Source organism: Peromyscus maniculatus, chromosome 7 (genome assembly GCF_049852395.1).
Source record: "Peromyscus maniculatus bairdii isolate BWxNUB_F1_BW_parent chromosome 7, HU_Pman_BW_mat_3.1, whole genome shotgun sequence".
Taxonomy (NCBI): Eukaryota; Metazoa; Chordata; class Mammalia; order Rodentia; family Cricetidae; genus Peromyscus; species Peromyscus maniculatus.
In genome coordinates this window covers 34,329,505-34,346,706 of record NC_134858.1, presented here as the reverse complement: position 1 = coordinate 34,346,706, position 17,202 = coordinate 34,329,505, and the positions used below count along the sequence as shown (strand labels likewise).

Sequence of the window (17,202 nt, the reverse complement as noted above, 5' to 3'; positions counted from 1 at the left end):
ATAGAAGACTCCTCTCCACTCTGCTCTAGACAGGCACGATGGCACTTCCAAAGCAGATCAGACCCTCCACCCTATTTGTGACAAATTTGATTGATCTGGGAAATTAGACAAATGTAAAGTTATAATAATGCTGAGAATATGCATGCCTTACTAACTTTGGAAAAGAATTTCCAAATGAAAACAGAGAGGCAGGCAGTCGGGGCACACTTGTAATCCTAGTACTCAAGACAACTGAGTCAAAAAGATCAAGAGTTCAAGCCAGCCCACGATCCCTAGTGAGATCCTGTCTTAAATGAATTAACCAACTAACCAATTGACAAAGTATAAAAAGAGTCAGGCCTGATGGTTCAGGTGTAAAATCCCAGCTACTTGGGAAACTAAGGCAGGGTGGCAAGTTCAAAGCCTGTCTGGGATACAGAGGAAGTTCAAGGCTAGCCTGGGTAACTTAGTGCAATTTTCTTCAAGATAAAAAGTAAACAGAGAAATCGGGCAGTGGTGGCACACATCTTTAATCCCAGCACTCAGGAGGCAGAAGCAGATGGATCTCAGTGAGTTTGAGGCCAGCCTGGTCTACAGACTGAGTTCCAGGACAGCCAGGAATGTTATACAGAGAAGCCTTGTTTTGAAAAACAAAAAACAAAAACAAAAACCAACAAAAAAAAAAACCAACAAAAAAAAAGTAATAGAGGGATAGAATGGAAGAATACTTATCTATCATGTGTGAAGCACTAGGTTCAATTCCCAATACTACCAAAGGAAAAAGGAAAAGAAAGGGTCAAAGCCCAAAGAGGACTCCTACATGACACTAAATACTTAAATAAGGCATCAGAGGCCACCAAACCCTGGGAGAAGACCCAAGATACACGGCAGGAAGACATCTAACACTTCCATACCTCTCTTCTAGTCTCTAAGCAAACTTAAAACGTAAATTTATAAAAGCTGTAGGCAGGAGTTTGAAGAGAAAGCCCTTTGGTAGCTGTTCATTGCTTTATCAGAACGCTGGCAAGTGCCACTCACTTTCTAGAGCTCTGTGGAATTACATAAGGAGTGGCCACTAACTGCTGCCAAACACAACCTCTAAGCTATCGCAGTAAAGCAGCCTTTCGTGTCTGAATGCCTTTCTCTTCCAAACAAAAGGACCAGGTTCTTCTGTTGGTCTACAGAGCCTTCTTCTCCCCAGATCCACTACTGATGGCTTGACTGAACATCTACCCCAAGCAGACCACTGTCACTACTTCCCATTCAGACAGAAGTCCTGGAGTATGGGTACCGAGAAGACAGTCGGATGGATCCGTCTTCAGATGGTGACAGTCTACACCCAGAGTCTGTTTGCTGCTGAGTTCTGAAAGCCAGGGCTCAAGAGGTTTGTCTTAGTGACCAGCAGTCATGCCTCTGGTCTGAAGACATGAAGGTCGTCATCACTGCTCCAGAGCGTACCTTTGTGCTCATCCATGGCATCAAAATGTCCCATGTTTCCGTTACCATGCTCAGCAGGACCGCAGTGGTTTGGCATAGATTGGTTCCAGCACATGATGAGTAAGAAGCAAGAAGAGGCCTCCAAGAAAGACTGCACTGAGGAAAGCCAGCAGGACATAGCGGCCGATGAAAAAGGCATCCACAATCTGGAGAGAGAAAATACCAAAATGGAGTCACCGCCACTCCAGCACCCTGCCTGTGTTCCTGTGAGATCTGACGGCTGTGCCCAAGGCTTCTTGGTAACTCCCAGCAGCATCCTGCCCTGGGCTCCCTCTGCATATGAGTAAGAAAACTTTCAGCACCCTGAGTAGAAGTACAAGGTTTTTAAAAAAGGGGGTGGGGAGGGGGCAACAACTAATAATAATAATAATAAGGTACAGGAAACAAATGGCTCAATTTAGAAGAAAGGGTGGCTTTCAGAATGAGGAGACTTCAGCTCTCATCAGAAGAGTTCTGAGCCCTAATTGCAAGGGAGTGAGGAAAGTGGCCACTTATCTAAGACATTAAAACACTAAAAGGTACATAACTTGCCCCAGCATACAGCTGGTTGCTTGGTAACCAGTCTTACGTGAAGCTCTAACTCTACTGGTCTTTGTTGACAAAAACCTGTATCTGGTACTGGCTCTCCCCAGCTGCCTGCTGTCCATCTCCAGAGAACAGAGCCCTATTCTTTACCCCAGAGCTAAGCAGTGGTACTTAAGTGGGTGGGGAAAGCAGGTATCATAATCCAAATGAGGGCCTAACCTCACAGAAGCCCTGAGAACTCATTTCCGGGAGAGGTTCCCAAATAGCTGACAGTAACTGTCACAGCCAAATAATGGCCCAGGGATCCTAATCCCTAGAAACACACTGACTCATGACAGAACGGAGTTAAGGTTGTGACCTGAAAGAAGGGAGATTACCTTGGATTATCCAATCCAGGCAGGCCCAATGTAAACTGAGTCCTTACAAACTAAAGACACTTTGGAGGCAGAGGTAGGCAGATCTCCAATGAGTTCCAGACCAGCCAAGGCTATATAGTGAGACCTTGTCTCAAGAAACAAAACAAAATGAAAGAAGAGGCAGAAAACAGGTTTGGGAAAAGAAATGTGAGATGGATGCAGTCAGGGATGTAACCCACTGCCGGCTCTGAGGATGGCCATAGACGGAGGCCATGGGCCAGGCACTAGGAGCAGCCTCTAGAGCTAGAAGAGGTCAGGAAGTGGGCACTCCTCCAGAACCACTGGGAAGATGCATGGCCCTGCTCACCCTTGATTTTAACTCAAGGAGATTGACGATGGACTTCTAACCCACACAACTGTAGATAATAAATGTATGGCAGGAATTTGTTACAGCAGCAACAGAAAGCTAATACAATGTTGATGCACAAAGTTCCTGAACAATCTAAGCATTGGTATGAGTGAGATCCAAAGACACCAAGAAGAAGGCTGCAGCCACCCCAGCTGCTCCAGAGACTACCCCAACAGTCAACTTACAATCAAGGTCAGTTTGATAAAACAGCTTTAACGTAACGTTGACCTTGGCTCTGGTACCGAACAAGTCTCTTGCGGGCTACATGTTTGCTCGCTCGACTGTTTCACTTTTTAATTAGCCAATTAGCAGGCCTTGGGTGCAGAAGGCCCAGGCCATGTATTATTGATACAGTATTGAGCCAGGCTGCTGCAGGGGCCAGCTCTCAGAACCTGAAAATGAGAACTCTGATTCTGCTGGCCATGCTGACAAACATATTTTGCTCAATCCCTGTTGTCTCCTGAGTCCGAAACTTCTATGACAGACTAGAAGGATTGATTTAGAAGTGGTGCTTGTTCTGTGCCTTTTGTAGCAGTCACATTTGCAGTAATTAAAAATATGGCAGTACACATCATTCTTTTCTCCCAAAAACAAAGACACTGGGGTGGGCCAGATATAGAGAGAGCCTGTCACAAGGGAATAACTCCTGGAATCTGTGTGGTAAGCACAATTTCCCTTAGAGTTTCCAGAACTGTTTTTCTTCCTCTTACCATCATTAATCCTAAGTAGAGCTGGAAGTATGTGCTCATTTTATGTCAAAAATTATGTAATTTTGTGGGCCATATCAAATTGGCAATCTGTCAGATCTGGAGAATATTCTGTTGAGTTCCGACAAGTTTGAAGATTTTGAGGACAGAGCTCAGCTTAAGTCCCTGCTCTGCTTCTTCCTGGACAGTGTCAACTCAAGCAGGTCACCTGAACCTCTTACCTAGAAAAACAACAGGGCCTACTTCACACGACATGCAGTGTTGTGTGGTTTCAATGAGACAATGTAAACAAGGTGTCGAGCACAGGTCTTGGCATACGGTAGTCTTCTAAGAAATGTTAGCCACATCATTGTTTCGCCTTCAAAATTAAAGTAGCTAGTGAGAGGAAACAGAACGCCACAAGAAGATGTAATAGGACAGAAGAGGTCAGCACCCTTAGCAAGAGCCTAGGGGTTTGAGACCAGCCACACATGACAGAACCTGAGCCCCACATCAGGAATGAACCGGAACAGGTGAGCTGAAATGGGACAATGTGACACAAACCGACTTACAGAAGTAGGGGCTAGCCGGTGTGGTCTAAGGAGTAAAGATAACAGAGTCATTGGTACAGAACTCTCTGCAACGCCCCCTTCGGCTTCTCATGGAAAGGCTCCTCTTCCCCACTACTCTTGACAGAAATGATTCTTTTGACACCACAAGTGGAGAAAGTCAACCTCAGAGGATGGAAAATCATGTCACTCAGCACCCTGAGAACACGACATCAATTCTGACCCAGGGTCTGAGATTCTGAACCAAGGCTACCCGGAATGGGGAACACCACACTTAAGGCCTATGCCAGGTCCTAGTTGCTGACTCTTTTGTCTTTCTGTCTCCACGGTGAGGAGTGGTTTTCCACACTGCCATTCATCTTGACGCAGGCAGCAGATGATAGCACACCAGGTCAATCACTGCCTGGTGCTGTGCAGGAGGGATTCACAGACCCTTCCCAGGGGAAAGGGACAGAGGCCTTGCAACTCTCCGGGAGCACCGTCATTGTTTGGACAGGTCGCAGGGCAGGATGGAGGAAGCTGAGATTGGGCCAAGAATGAAACCCAGTAGGTTTACCTTCGTTTCCATCTCTGGGGCTGGGAATTCACTGGCTCGAGGGAAAAGCAGAAGAATTGTAGTGATTATCAGAGCACCAAGGAAGACAAAGACAATGGAGAACCTGGAAGCAAAGAGACTGAGTATCAAAGGCACTGCTGACCATCTACTTCTAATCAGCGGGGCCTGTGCGGGCTCCTCCCTGGGGTCAGCAGTCTATGTTGAGGTCCACAAAGTCCTCCACTCCCAAGCCTTGCTTCCTAAGACAGGTACCAGCTGAGTACATCCCTATTTATTCCTGGTAATTCCCAATTCCTAACAACGGGAATTCAGAGTTTTCTGCACAAAGTGTGTTTATGAGAACACATACACACACACACACACACACACACACACACACACACACACACCTCCCTCATCTCCACACACTTTCGCTCTTTTCAGACCAGAACACTTCAGTAAATACTGTAGCTCTCCATTTATTACTGACAGGGCCCTCCCAGAGAGTGTATCTCAAGTGTCTCTGGGGCTAGGTTATAGCCTGATACAGAGGGCCAGGCCAACTCACTATAACTTCAGTGTCCGTGGGCCCGGGCTAGATAGAGCCTTAGGGACCGGACCAAGCACGTGTCATAAATCTGAACAATTAGACAAAACTTCCATCTACAACTCCCAAGGAACACAAGAGCAGCCAAAGCAGATTTGCTTGTCATCTCTGGTCTCCCTCATCCCTCCACAGTGAGAGCTGAGACACACTTCCGCTCTCTTCCCACCTCTGCCTGAGCATAAATAACACAGTTAGTGCTTATGATAAGAGGTTAAAATGCAACTCATTCAAACTGCCAGTAATTACAAAAATGATCTTCTGAATTCTAAATGTTTAATGAGCATCAGCGATTTTTGCCTCTAATTGCTTTTACCTAGGACTCCAGGCTGGAAAGAACGCCTTACCTAGCTATCCCAGAGGCTCTGGATAACAGCACACACAGCAGCAGCACCAACACCCAGATCAGAGCGAGGAGGAACACGCCAGCACCCACTCCCAGCACCATGCCAGCCATCCTAGGGGACAGAGAGCAGCATCAGCCTCTGGCTGGACCACCCCTCCCCCGTCATGTGCACCTAGTATTCAGACAACACAGAAAGCCTGAACTCAATATGAGCAGTCCTGATGACCACTTTGTCTGGAGGCTCACTCATGATGGGTCTTTAATTTTCAGGGATGTCCAGCCCCAGAGTCCCTTAATGAAAACTGAGAATGTTGAACCCAGAGTTTTCTTTGTGTAGGAATAGGGGTGGGGGATGCAGGGGCTGGGATGAAGCTGCTTTCTGGTCTCACGTTGTCATTTCAATTTGGTCTCTTCGGCTCTGCTTTGACTCCCACCTGAGCCCACATTAGAAATCGGAGCTCTCTCTGTCCACATCCTAACCAAGGCTCTCGGATGACTGCAGAGCCAACGCAGAAGCCGAAACTTTACTTAAATCTGAGGTATGAACTCAATCTCAGCAGGCCATCACAAGGCAGAAATTTCCACTCTGTCGTCAAGTTCTTGTTCACAGAAGGAAGAAAACTCCCAGTCCCTAGACGAAGATGCCACCCTTTGGGGCACTTACAGAATGCTAAGTGCTTTACTAGACCTGGCGTGTTTAGTCATGGCAATCAGAAACGTACTATTACATCTGAGTTACACAAGAGGCAAGTTAGTGTCGGTTTTCTAACTGAGGCTCACAACAAGAGGAATTTCTTCTCAGTTCTTGAGACCATAAGTCTATGATAGAGGTGCCCATGGGGCAACACACAGGATCTAAAACAAGATGCTTTCTTGGGTCTTCTGGTGGCTCCAGGATTTCCCTGGCTACAAGGTTCCTGTAACTGCCATCAACTCTACATGACACATCCCCTCTGTCTTCTGTCTGCCCATTATCACTAGACAAGGCCCTTAATCACACATGCAAAGATCCTTCTGCCAAATAAAATCACATTTACAGATGCTGGAAGTTAGGTGTGGACATCTTTTGGCGGACACTATTCACTCCGCTAATGAGGTGACACCATTCTGGAGCACCTCCCTTTTCAGTATCAGAGACCCAGCTTCAGAAAAGATTCGTCCTTAGGTTTCTGGACTTCTTTACCTTATGATTTGAATACAATGGAAATAGACTGAGGTGTTCCGTTGTAAGCTTACTGGAAAAGAGACTCTAAGCATGAACTGGAAAAAAAAAAGAAAAAAAAAGTTTATTTAATCAACACCCACATGGAAAACATTGTGCTCCTAATCAGGATGACAAAGGAAAAAAGATACATATCCCAGCAAAAGCTACAGTAACTCTCCAAAAGAGTTAGTCTCTCTCCGACTAGTTCTTTCCGCCCACTCTTCCCCAATGGTAGGTAATGACATTTGTTTACAAGTTCACTTTGTCTCTCTTATTAAGATAATAAACCCCCGAGGACAGAAACTGTTTTCCCCACCTGCTATCCCCAGTTCTCAGCAAGAAGATTGTGTGCAACAAATATTTGCTGATGAACAAGTGAAGCCAGACCGCAAAATGCAAGTGAAGGGGTGATGAGGTCACAGCAAGGTGTAGAAAGACGATGGAGACTACTGGTTAATACGCTGCACAGGCCAACAAGGGGAGCGCCTCACAGAACAGAGGAACTGATTAGCAATGGAAATTTTAAAATGTTAATATGTAACATTCTAAGGGGCTCTGAATCTAATGTACACCCAAAGCCTGATGGGTAAGGAGGAACTGGGCTCCAAGTCCACAATGGCCCTGACTGGAGATGGAGGCCTAGGAGGGCTCCTCCAGTGAGACTCCAGCCTATGGTACATAGAATTAGGACCAAGGAGAGGACTGGGTATAACGTTGGGCCCTTCGAGGGCCCAGTAGTGTTTGAATGGACTTCAAAAAAATCTACTAAGAACTTAGGTGAAAAAAGCAGGCCAATGACTCAGGCTATGGCAAAAAAAGAAAGAAAGAAAGAAAGAAAGAAAGAAAGGAAGGAAGGAAGGAAGGAAGGAAGGAAGGAAGGAAGGAAGGAAGGAGAAAAAAAAGAAAGAAAGAAAGGAAGGAAGGAAGGAAGGAAGAAAGAAAGAGAAAGAAAGAAAGAGAAAGAAAGAAAGAAAGAAAGAAAGAAAGAAAGAAAGAAAGAAAGAAAGAAAAGAAAAGAAAAGAAAAAAGAAAAGAAAAGAAAAGAAAAGAAAAGAAAAGAAAAGAAAAGAAAAGAAAAGAAAAGAAAAGAAAAGAAAAGAAAAGAAAAAAAGGCCAACTGGAGAGAAATCTGAATCCTAAGCCTGCATTACCTACAAGCACAGAGTTAGGGTCCCACTATCAGGCTGTATGGGATCCTAAGAGAAAGATTAACTACAATGAACTGTTGTGGAATCACCTTTTTGTACACTGTGAAGATGTGTCACTCTGACTGGTTGAATAAAAAGCTAAATGGCCAATAGCTAGGCAGGATTTCTGGACAGTGAGGATGCTGGGAAGAAGGTGGAGACACCGGGAGACAAAGAACAAGTAGGACGGGCAGTACGAAGATGAGGTAATAAAGCCATGAGACAGAAAGTAAATTAATAGAAATGGGTTAAGTTATAAGAGCTAGTTAGAAACAAGCCTAAGCTAAGGCCGAGCCTTCATAATTAGTATATGCCTCCATGTTTTTTTTTTGTTTTGTTTTGTTTGTTTGTTTTTTTTTGTTTGTTTGTTTGTTTTTTTCTTGTTAGCTGGCAACCCAAAGAAAAATACAATAAATACAATAACTAAATAAATAGCTACAACAAACAACTACAAAAAAAATAAATAAATAACTACAATTAACTACAGAAACTACAATAAACGTGAGAAATCTACAGGATCCCCAACAGACTAAAGTCGCTGTTGGGGATACCACTCGGCACGCATGCAAGGCTCCTTCGAGAGTTAACTATGAGGGAGCTGGGGAAATGGTTAAGTTGGCAAGGGGCCTGCTGAACAAGCATGAGGCCCCAAGTTCCAATCTCCAGCACTCACATAAAGGCAGGGGTGTCCATCTGTGATCCCAGCACTAGGATATGGGGAAAGGAGGGCCTTGGCGCTCACTGGCTAGCTAATCTAGCCAGTTGGCGGACTTCAGGTTCAGTGGGAAATCCTATCTGAAAAGTAAGGTGGGAAAGCAATCAAAGAAGACGCATGGCATTGACCTCCGGCTTCTACCACACACTTGCATATAGACCTGCACACATACATGCACACACCCACACAAACATACACCCAACCAGCACACAAAGCTTTGAAATAAGAAATGAATATGAAATAGGCTGGGGGATATAGATCAATGGTAGAGCACACACCTATCACAAACGAGGCCCTGGGTGCAGCCCTCTGTACCACACGGAATATAAGATTTTTATTTATTATGCAGCAATAATCACGGAGTCATAGTAAATGTAAGCACCCCAGACTTGACTGTTGAAAGATTCTCATTCTGGATTTAAAAAAAACAAAAGCAGCTTTGTACAAAAGTGACAGAAAATGCAAATGAGAGGATGAAAACTTAAATTTGAAAAAGGCATACGAGGCAGATACTAGCAAAGCAGATACGGGAAAAGGAGGAAATGGGGGTAATGACAACAAACACAGAGTTCTAGTCTTGCAGGATGAAAGTTCTGGAGATCTGCCTCCCAGTAATGTAAACACTGAGCACTACCGAACTGCACGCTTCAAACTGTTAGGATGGGCAACTTCATCTTGTGTGGCTTGCCACAAGTGGGTAAAACAAAATAAAATGGAAGTTAGTAGAGCAATAAGCAATGTAATAAAATGTAAGTTCATAATAAGAAAATATATGTAAAATACATGAAAACATCAGTAAGAACAGTTTTGAAAGGAATAACTTAGCCAAAAGATGTAACCTGAAGGAAATATGAACCTAACACAAAGCCTCAAAATGTACAGTCAAAATAGACAAAAGCATCATAATAAATGGCAAACCCAAATTAATGGATTTTACTATTATTTCAGAAATAAATTTCAGAAAAAATGAGAATAAACTTCACACAGAGGATAGCTGAATGGCTAATATATGTAAATGTCCTTACCTCACTAGCCACTGGAAAATGCAGATAAAAATCAAATGAAGTATCTCTCTATACATCTACCAGATAGCCAAAAGGTCAATGGCAGTCTATAAAGACATAGAGCATACATGCACACATGCATGCATAGATGCACACAATCGATCATACAAATGACAGCATAAAGCAATACAAATGAATAAATTACAATCACATCCAACAACATAGGTGAGTTTCACAAGCATTAAGTGAAGGACAGAGTAAAAAGTTCATTGTAGATTCCAATTATATGATGTTCGAAAACAGGTCCAACTGCTCCAGAGTACCCTGACTGATTGGATGAGGCATGGATAATAAAATTGGTTTTTGACCTAGGTGTTGGTTACCTGGCTTTGTAACTTTGATAATCAGTATCTAGCTACAGATACTTGAGGTTTGTGCTGTTTTCTATTGTGTTACACAAGCCTTTTGTGAAATGACTCAACAGTCATTGGATAGTTAATGAAATCAAGAATGTTACCTTTTTTATGTAAAATAATTTTTTAAAGGTGTAATTCCCTTTAAAGTAAAAAAAAAAAAAAAGGTATAGATTCTTTATGACGCACGAATCTACATAGACACGCACAACACATTACAGACAGTGAACACTGTACCTGGGCATTTCATGTTATTTGGGGAGTAGGGGTAGGGATGAGGAGCTGATGTGAATCAGACTGGTCATGAGCTAGCTCTTGAAGCTGGGTGACAGATGAGCAGATGTCAGCTTCACAATTTTCTAAAGATCTGATTCAAAGTTCAAACTTGCACAGTAAAAACATGTATGCATATGCACACGTGTATAAGTATAATTAAATGCAACAAATATTTGTAAGATCTTTGTAGCTAAAATTATGCACCTTCATGAAAAGGCCCTTTAAAAGTACCTAGAAAGTGGGATAGAGCAGGCTGTGTAGAGAAGTAACTTATGCTTTTAGATGAGTTGGCTTAACTTTAAAAAAAAAAAAATCTCAATTTTTCTTAACCTAAAAATTCAGTGCAATTCTAACCAAAATCCAAAAATACTTTTTTTTTTTAAGGAACTGAAAAATGAATCCTGAATTCAGACAGGAGAGTAAAGAGCCAAGAATAGCCATCAGCACTCTGGGAACTAGGGATGGCAGCACGCCCTTCTTGTCACCAACTGCCACAGACGCATTATGAAACCAAGGTAGTTAAAACAGCGGGACAAAGACACATGGACCACTAGCACGAAACTGGAAGCCCAGACACAGATCTGTGCATTCGTGAGGACCTCATCCTCCCTAGGAAGAAGATGGCTTCGTGGCCCGGTGAGTCAAGGGCTCCCCAGTGGTGGTGACACAAATGATTATCTAACCAGACAACAATAAAACTCGACCTCTACTCTGTAGCACGTACAGAAGTCGATTTTTAGTGGAAGTAATTCATCCTGAAAGAGCATATGTTTAAATATATGAGTGTGCAGGCTGACTACATGAGAATACATAATGAAGTACAGTAGCCAGATGCTCGCACCTAAACTTAGCATCGGCGTGCATGCGTGCGTGCGGAAGCGCCACGTGCAGACTATGCAGGTGTGCCGTGCTGGCAACCCAAATACCACGAGCTGTGCTGCCCTTCAGTTACGTGAGTTTTCTAGACGGAGGAGCCGGGCTTGTTCATGTTCCAAACCCCAAATCAGTGTAAATTTCCCTTGATCTACATTCCTGGAAATTACACTTCATTAAACTGTGCCAGAAATGTATGTGAACACAAAAAAAACGTAGTTAGGTTCTAGACCCAGATAATTATTAAATGAGAACACTGGAAAGTTGCACAAGATACAGGGCAATTCTTTATCTGAGGACTGTCCCAACACTGCACACCCAACATCCTCAGCTTTCTGGTCTATTCCAACCATAATAATAACTAAATATGGCCTCACAAATTCTCAAATGTTTCTCAGAGACATGCACCTCCCTTGAAAAGTTCAAACAAAATTCTAGAAACTCTCATATAAGGAGACACATATGAAGACATTCTGTGTAATTTCAATAGCAAAATAGGTGGGAAAAAGCCACACCCCTGTCAGATGGGTTTATTATATTCTCACAATGAACACTTCAATGAAAGTACCTGATCTATATACACTGACATGAATGTATCTCAAAAGCAGTGCTGAGCGACAAAAAGCAAGTTACAACCCAGGAATAGTGGCCTGTGTCTGTGATACCAGCACTTGGGGGAACTGAGGCAGAAGGATCCAGACCAGTGAGGCCCTAAAACAAACACAGACACAAATGCACACATACAAATACATAAGTAAGTTCAAAAGTAAGAACAGCTGTTCTTTCTTTTTCCTCTCCCGGGGACAGTGTCAAAATGTTCCAGCATTTAAAATACCATCACAGGCTTTCCTATGACACAGTCTCTTACAAAACTAGGCTGTCTCGGACCCCTGGCAACAGGCTTGTTCACCTTTACACCTAGAAGGTTGGGAAAGCACTACCTCCGAATGCAGTGTGAGGGGGTTCCTGCTGTGAGACCTCAAGCCCATACGAGATCGTCTAAAACACGGAAGCATGTCAGCAGGGCCGACGGCGGTTCCAGGTGTGCTAAGCGTGTCCGTGACAAGATCAAGTGTGCTTCCTTACTGAGGAGCAGAAAAATGGTTGTAAAAGTGTTGAAGGCATAAACACAGAGTCCAAAGCTCTCAGGGAAAAAAGTAAATAAATCAACGTAAGCTGTAAACTGAAATCCAAAGCATACAGTTTATATTTTAAACATAAAAGAATAATCTTCAGCCGGGCGTGGTAGCGCATGCCTTTAATCCCAGCACTTGTGAGGCAGAGGCATATACATTAAAAGCATAGCAGCGTGGGTATTGGGCTGGGGAGACGGTTCAGTCAGTAAAGTGCTTGCCCTGGAAGCTGGAGGAGTTGAGTTGGATCACTGAACCATGTGAAAAATGCTTGTAATTCCAGCACTGGGAAGGCAGAGACAGCAGAGTCTGCTGGCCAGCCAGGCTAGCCTAGTTAAACTCTAGGCCAATAAGAGACATGGTCTCAAACGACAGAGTTCTTTTTCTTTTCCTTTTTTTCTTTTTTGGTTTTTTCGAGACAGGGTTTCTCTGTGTAGTTTGGGTGCCTGTCCTGGATCTCGCTCTGTAGCCCAGGCTGGCCTCGAACTCACAGAGATCCGCCTGGCTCTGCCTCCCAAGTGCTGGGATTAAAGGCGTGCACCACCATCACCCGGCAATGACGGAGTTCTTGAGGATAACTCCTGAGGTTATTCCACAGGGGCACACATGCAGGTGCACCAACCCCAAACACGCATGTTAAAAAACAACAACAAACAAAAGTGAGTACAAATTAGACACAGTAATTCTGGTGTCTCTGGGAGGGAGGAGGGAAGAAGAAGGACCAGCAAAGAGAATAGAAGGGATTTTTAACTGTAATGCTTCGTTTCTTTAAAATAAAAACCATGAGCAGAAAGCCAGAATGCTAATATTTACTAATCCGGCTGGTAGGCACAACTCTTTTTTATTATGTTACCCAAACCAGAGATTTCAAGAGTCCCCAATTTTTAAATATTTGGGAGACTCCTTTTATTATTTTTTATTGTTTATTTTATCATTTTATGTGCATTGGTGTTTTGCCTAAATATATGTCTGTGTGAAAATTTGGATCCCCTGGAACTGGAGTTACAGACAGTTGTGAGCTGCCATGTGCGTGCTAGGAATTGAACCCAGGTCCTCTGGAAGAGCAGTCAGTGTACTCAACCACTGAGCCATCTGTCCAGCCCTAAGAAATTAAGAAAAGACTCCTTATGAGACTTCTTAATTTTTAAAAGGTAACTGATAGCTTGGTCTAGTGGCTTCAGGCCTATAATCCCAGCTACCTGAGTGGCTGAGGCATAAGAATTTCCAGTTCAAGGCCCACCTGGGCAACTTGGTAGGACTGTTTGAAAACAAAGTTACCAGAAAAGGGAAAAAAAGAAAAGAAAAGAAAAAGGAGGAGGGGTTAGAGAGTTACTCAGTGGCAGAGCTCTTAGAACCAATCTCTACCATATCAGGGTGGACATGTCCCGATACGAACACTTATCTAGCCCGGCAGTAGTGGTGCACGCCTTTAACCCCAGCACTTGGGAAGCAGAGGCAGGCAGATCTCTGTGAGTTCGAGGCCAGCCTGGTCTACAGAGTGAGTTCCAGGACAGCCAGGGCTACACTGAGAAACCCTGTCTTGAAAAGACAAAACAAAACAAAAGAAGAACACTTGTCTTAGCTGTGGAAATGGAAAGGGGTCAAAAGGGATATTAGAAATGACTAGTGTGACTGACTGAGCTGATGGGACTGCCTTGGAGGAAATGTGTCTTCAGGATTAGCTGCGATATTCTGGACACCATACGATAACCTGGAAGACGTGAACAAACTCATCACCTAGAAGGCAGGGTAAATGACAGTTGGAAGCGGGTAACATCGGAAGCACTGAACTTCTCTCCCCACAAATGATGACCAGCTCAGGTGACATTGAGTTACCCCTATGGTATAACTTTTAAGTGACGGCATAAGCAACTTGAAGCCCTTCTAAAATGAGGGTCATTAGTTCATAACCAAATGATACGTTCTCTTGGGGTTCTTTTAGATTTTTTTTTTATTGATGTGTTTGTGTTTGCGTGTGATATTTGTGCAGGTGTGAACCCAGGGTCTCATGCATGCTTGTGTATGTGTGTGTTAGTGTGTGTATGTGTGTGTGTGTGATATGTTTGTACAGGCGTCTATGGGGGCTGAAGAGGGCATCAGATTCCCTGAAACTGGAGTTACAGGCGCTTTTAAACCTGGGAACTGGACTCCACTCTCTGGAAGAGCAGTAAGTGCTCTTAGCAGCTGAATCATCTCTCCAGCCCCAGTGACCTTCTCACCCTCCTGCATCTATCTCCCCAGTGACCTTCTCACCCTCCTGCATCTATCTCCCCAGTGACCTTCTGACCCTCCTGCATCCAGCTCCCCAGTGACCTTCTGAGCCTCCTGCATCCACCCCCAGTGACCTTCTGATCCTCCTGCATCCACCCCCAGTGACCTTCTGAGCCTCCTGCATCCAGCTCCCCAGTGACCTTCTGACCCTCCTGCATTCATCTCCCCAGTGCTGAGACTACAGAGTGTGTGGACCACTCTGTTCACAAGGTGCTGTGGACAGAACCCAGGGCCTCGTATCTGCTAGGTGAGACTGTACCTTCTGAGCTACATCCCCAAGCCTCTGGGATGGCCAAATTATTTGTTAGTGAGATTTGATTAAAACAAAAAGTGTTTATTTACTCAAGATTCAGGATATTATTCAAATGCTCTGAGAGCTGATGGCTTAGCCAACACAATCTTAGGAGTGAATTCATTGAACCGGGTAACCTAGAGTAGGAAAAACCGTACATTTAAACAAGTCAAGGTCAGGTGTTTTGTTGTTTTTTCCCCCTGTGATGGAGGTGTGAGGTTTTTCATTGTTAAGTTTCTCCAGACCCTGCATATATATGTGTGTCCTGCAGTCTTCCTTCATCTAAGGTTGGTTCTACATGCCCTTTCACCCAGTTCCCAGGGAAAACTGAAAGTCCTGCATCCAGGGCTCATTGGATGAAATCTACAGTGCTCACCACCAGGCTGAAGATCTTAAGGGAGAAAACTAAGATCTATCACAGGACAACTTCCTGTCCAGGGCAGATGGAGAATCCAGAGACGGTAGTGTGGCTTAAGGCTGCTGGTGGGTGACACCTTGCCCACACCCCAGTGTTCAGAACCAAGTCCTTGAAAGCAATAGAAAATGACAGGTTACATTTTGTTTTTGTTGTTGTTTTGAGATAGGTGGTGTGTGTGTGTGTGTGTGTGTGTGTGTGTGTGTGTGTGTGTGTGTGTGTGAGTGAGTGACAGCCCTGGCTGTTCTGGAACTCGATTTGTAGACCTGGCTGGCCTTGAACTCACAGAGACCCGCCTGCCCCTGACTCCAGAGTGCTGAGACTAAAGGTGTGCGCCACTACACCCGGCTCCTTTTAAAAATTTTCTTGAGCCGGGCGGTGGTGGCGCGCGCCTTTAATCCCAGCACTCGGGAGGCAGAGCCAGGTGGATCTCTGTGAGTTCGAGGCCAGCCTGGACTATGAAGTGAGTCCCAGGAAAGGCGCAAAGCTACACAGAGAAACCCTGCCTTGAAAAAACCAAAAAAAAAAAAAAAAAAAAAAAAAAAAAATTTCTTGATTACTTATTCCAAACCTTCAAAAGTAGTTGCAATGACCAGGTGCAGTGGTACACACCTGTCATCCTAGCATTCAAAAGGCTGGGACAGGAGGATCATGAGTTTGAGGCCAGCTTGGGATATACACCAAGACCCATCTCAAAACAAAACAAAAAGCAAATTGAAGGAATAATCGCTGACACTTCTTTTCTACTTTAAAAACTTCGGCCTCCTTTGGGTTTTAAAGCATTAGGCTCATGCCTCCACCATGTTGGTCAAGTCACATGCAAAGGCTGGGGAAAACCAACTGCCAGGACGCCTAAAGACCACGAAGGTGACACCTGACAGAGCGAGGGTGCTCCACTGTCCCTGGTCCTGTCCTTTTCCCCGGGCAGGCAACGATTCAGTCGGCTGGCCGCACCACACAGCGGCTCCCAGCGGGGCAGCTGGGAGCCCTGGGATCTGAGCAGCAATCCCAGGCCTGCCGCCAGGGTGGCCTGCAGGGGTCCGCGCGCCTCCCGCCCTCACCTTCCCGGCCTCCGCGTCCGAGCCTCGGGTCCTCACCTGGCTCTCAGGTTCCTTACCCGGACTCACACCTCGCACTCCATCCAGCTCACGGGGGCTTTGGTCTACTTTGGACGAATCACAAGTAGGGTTTCATTTAGGAGATTTATGATGGACGAATCAAAGTTGCTCTTTCAGCATTTGGCTTCCTCCTCCGTATCTTACGTTTGCTGTGGCTCCGGGCAACGCAAAGCGTGGTGGGTGGCGAGCACGTCGGTTTCCTTTTACGCCCTCCGATTGGTCGGACATGCACTCTCCTCAGTTTCGATTGGATAGCTATGCTTGTCAATCACATCTCCTTAACTACCAAACCCTCGGACAACAACCGCAGGACCGTTTAATCCCTTCTGGCTGTCCGGGTTGAGATTGCCAGCCCCGCGGTGGAGAGGCGGGGCCAGTCCTCCTGCAGGTGCGGAGAGCTATTCCGCGGTCTAGACACCAGCTTCTGTCCGCCCATCTGATGACCACTCAGCCCCCAATCCGCGGGAGGGGCCCAGGCCTGTGGGGGCAAGTCAAATCGGTTCTGCCGTTCAGAGTCCCTAACATCCCTCCTGAATTGAGTCCAGATCACTAGTTGAAATAACACCACGTTCTATCATCCTTACCCAGCCTTATTTTACTGGTCGTTATTTTTCCCTTAGCTTTTGACATGTACCAAAGCCAGGATCAGTGAAACCAAGAGACAGACTGGGGAAGAGGCCCGGGGTCAAATAAGCCTTTTTCATTACTACCATGCTATCCAGGAAGCCGGCCCACACTTACAGAGGAGTGTCTTCCCTGACTGCTACCCAGAATTTGTAAAGATTTTGTGCCCAG

At 44.9% G+C, this 17,202-nt stretch overlaps 1 protein-coding gene across 13 annotated transcripts; it reads right to left on the bottom strand.

Moving 5' to 3' along the window:
* Positions 1 to 491: 491 nt before the first annotated feature.
* Positions 492 to 16,580, bottom strand: Tmem218 (transmembrane protein 218). Of its 13 annotated transcripts, none has more exons than XM_076576027.1 (7): positions 16,387 to 16,570; positions 15,251 to 15,400; positions 8,571 to 8,692; positions 6,690 to 6,766; positions 5,508 to 5,618; positions 4,578 to 4,680; positions 492 to 1,622 (listed from the first exon to the last, which is right to left on the bottom strand). In XM_076576027.1, the coding sequence occupies exons 4-7, from the start codon at positions 6,761 to 6,763 to the stop codon at positions 1,488 to 1,490; spliced, it is 423 nt and encodes a 140-aa protein (XP_076432142.1). In that variant the 5' UTR covers positions 6,764 to 6,766; positions 8,571 to 8,692; positions 15,251 to 15,400; positions 16,387 to 16,570; the 3' UTR covers positions 492 to 1,487. The 13 variants fall into 13 exon arrangements, with proteins under 13 accessions (XP_076432142.1, XP_042136602.1, XP_076432143.1 ...); XM_042280668.2 differs by lacking the exon at positions 15,251 to 15,400 and adding an exon at positions 12,120 to 12,263; XM_076576028.1 differs by having other exon boundaries at positions 16,407 to 16,570.
* Positions 16,581 to 17,202: the final 622 nt, after the last annotated feature.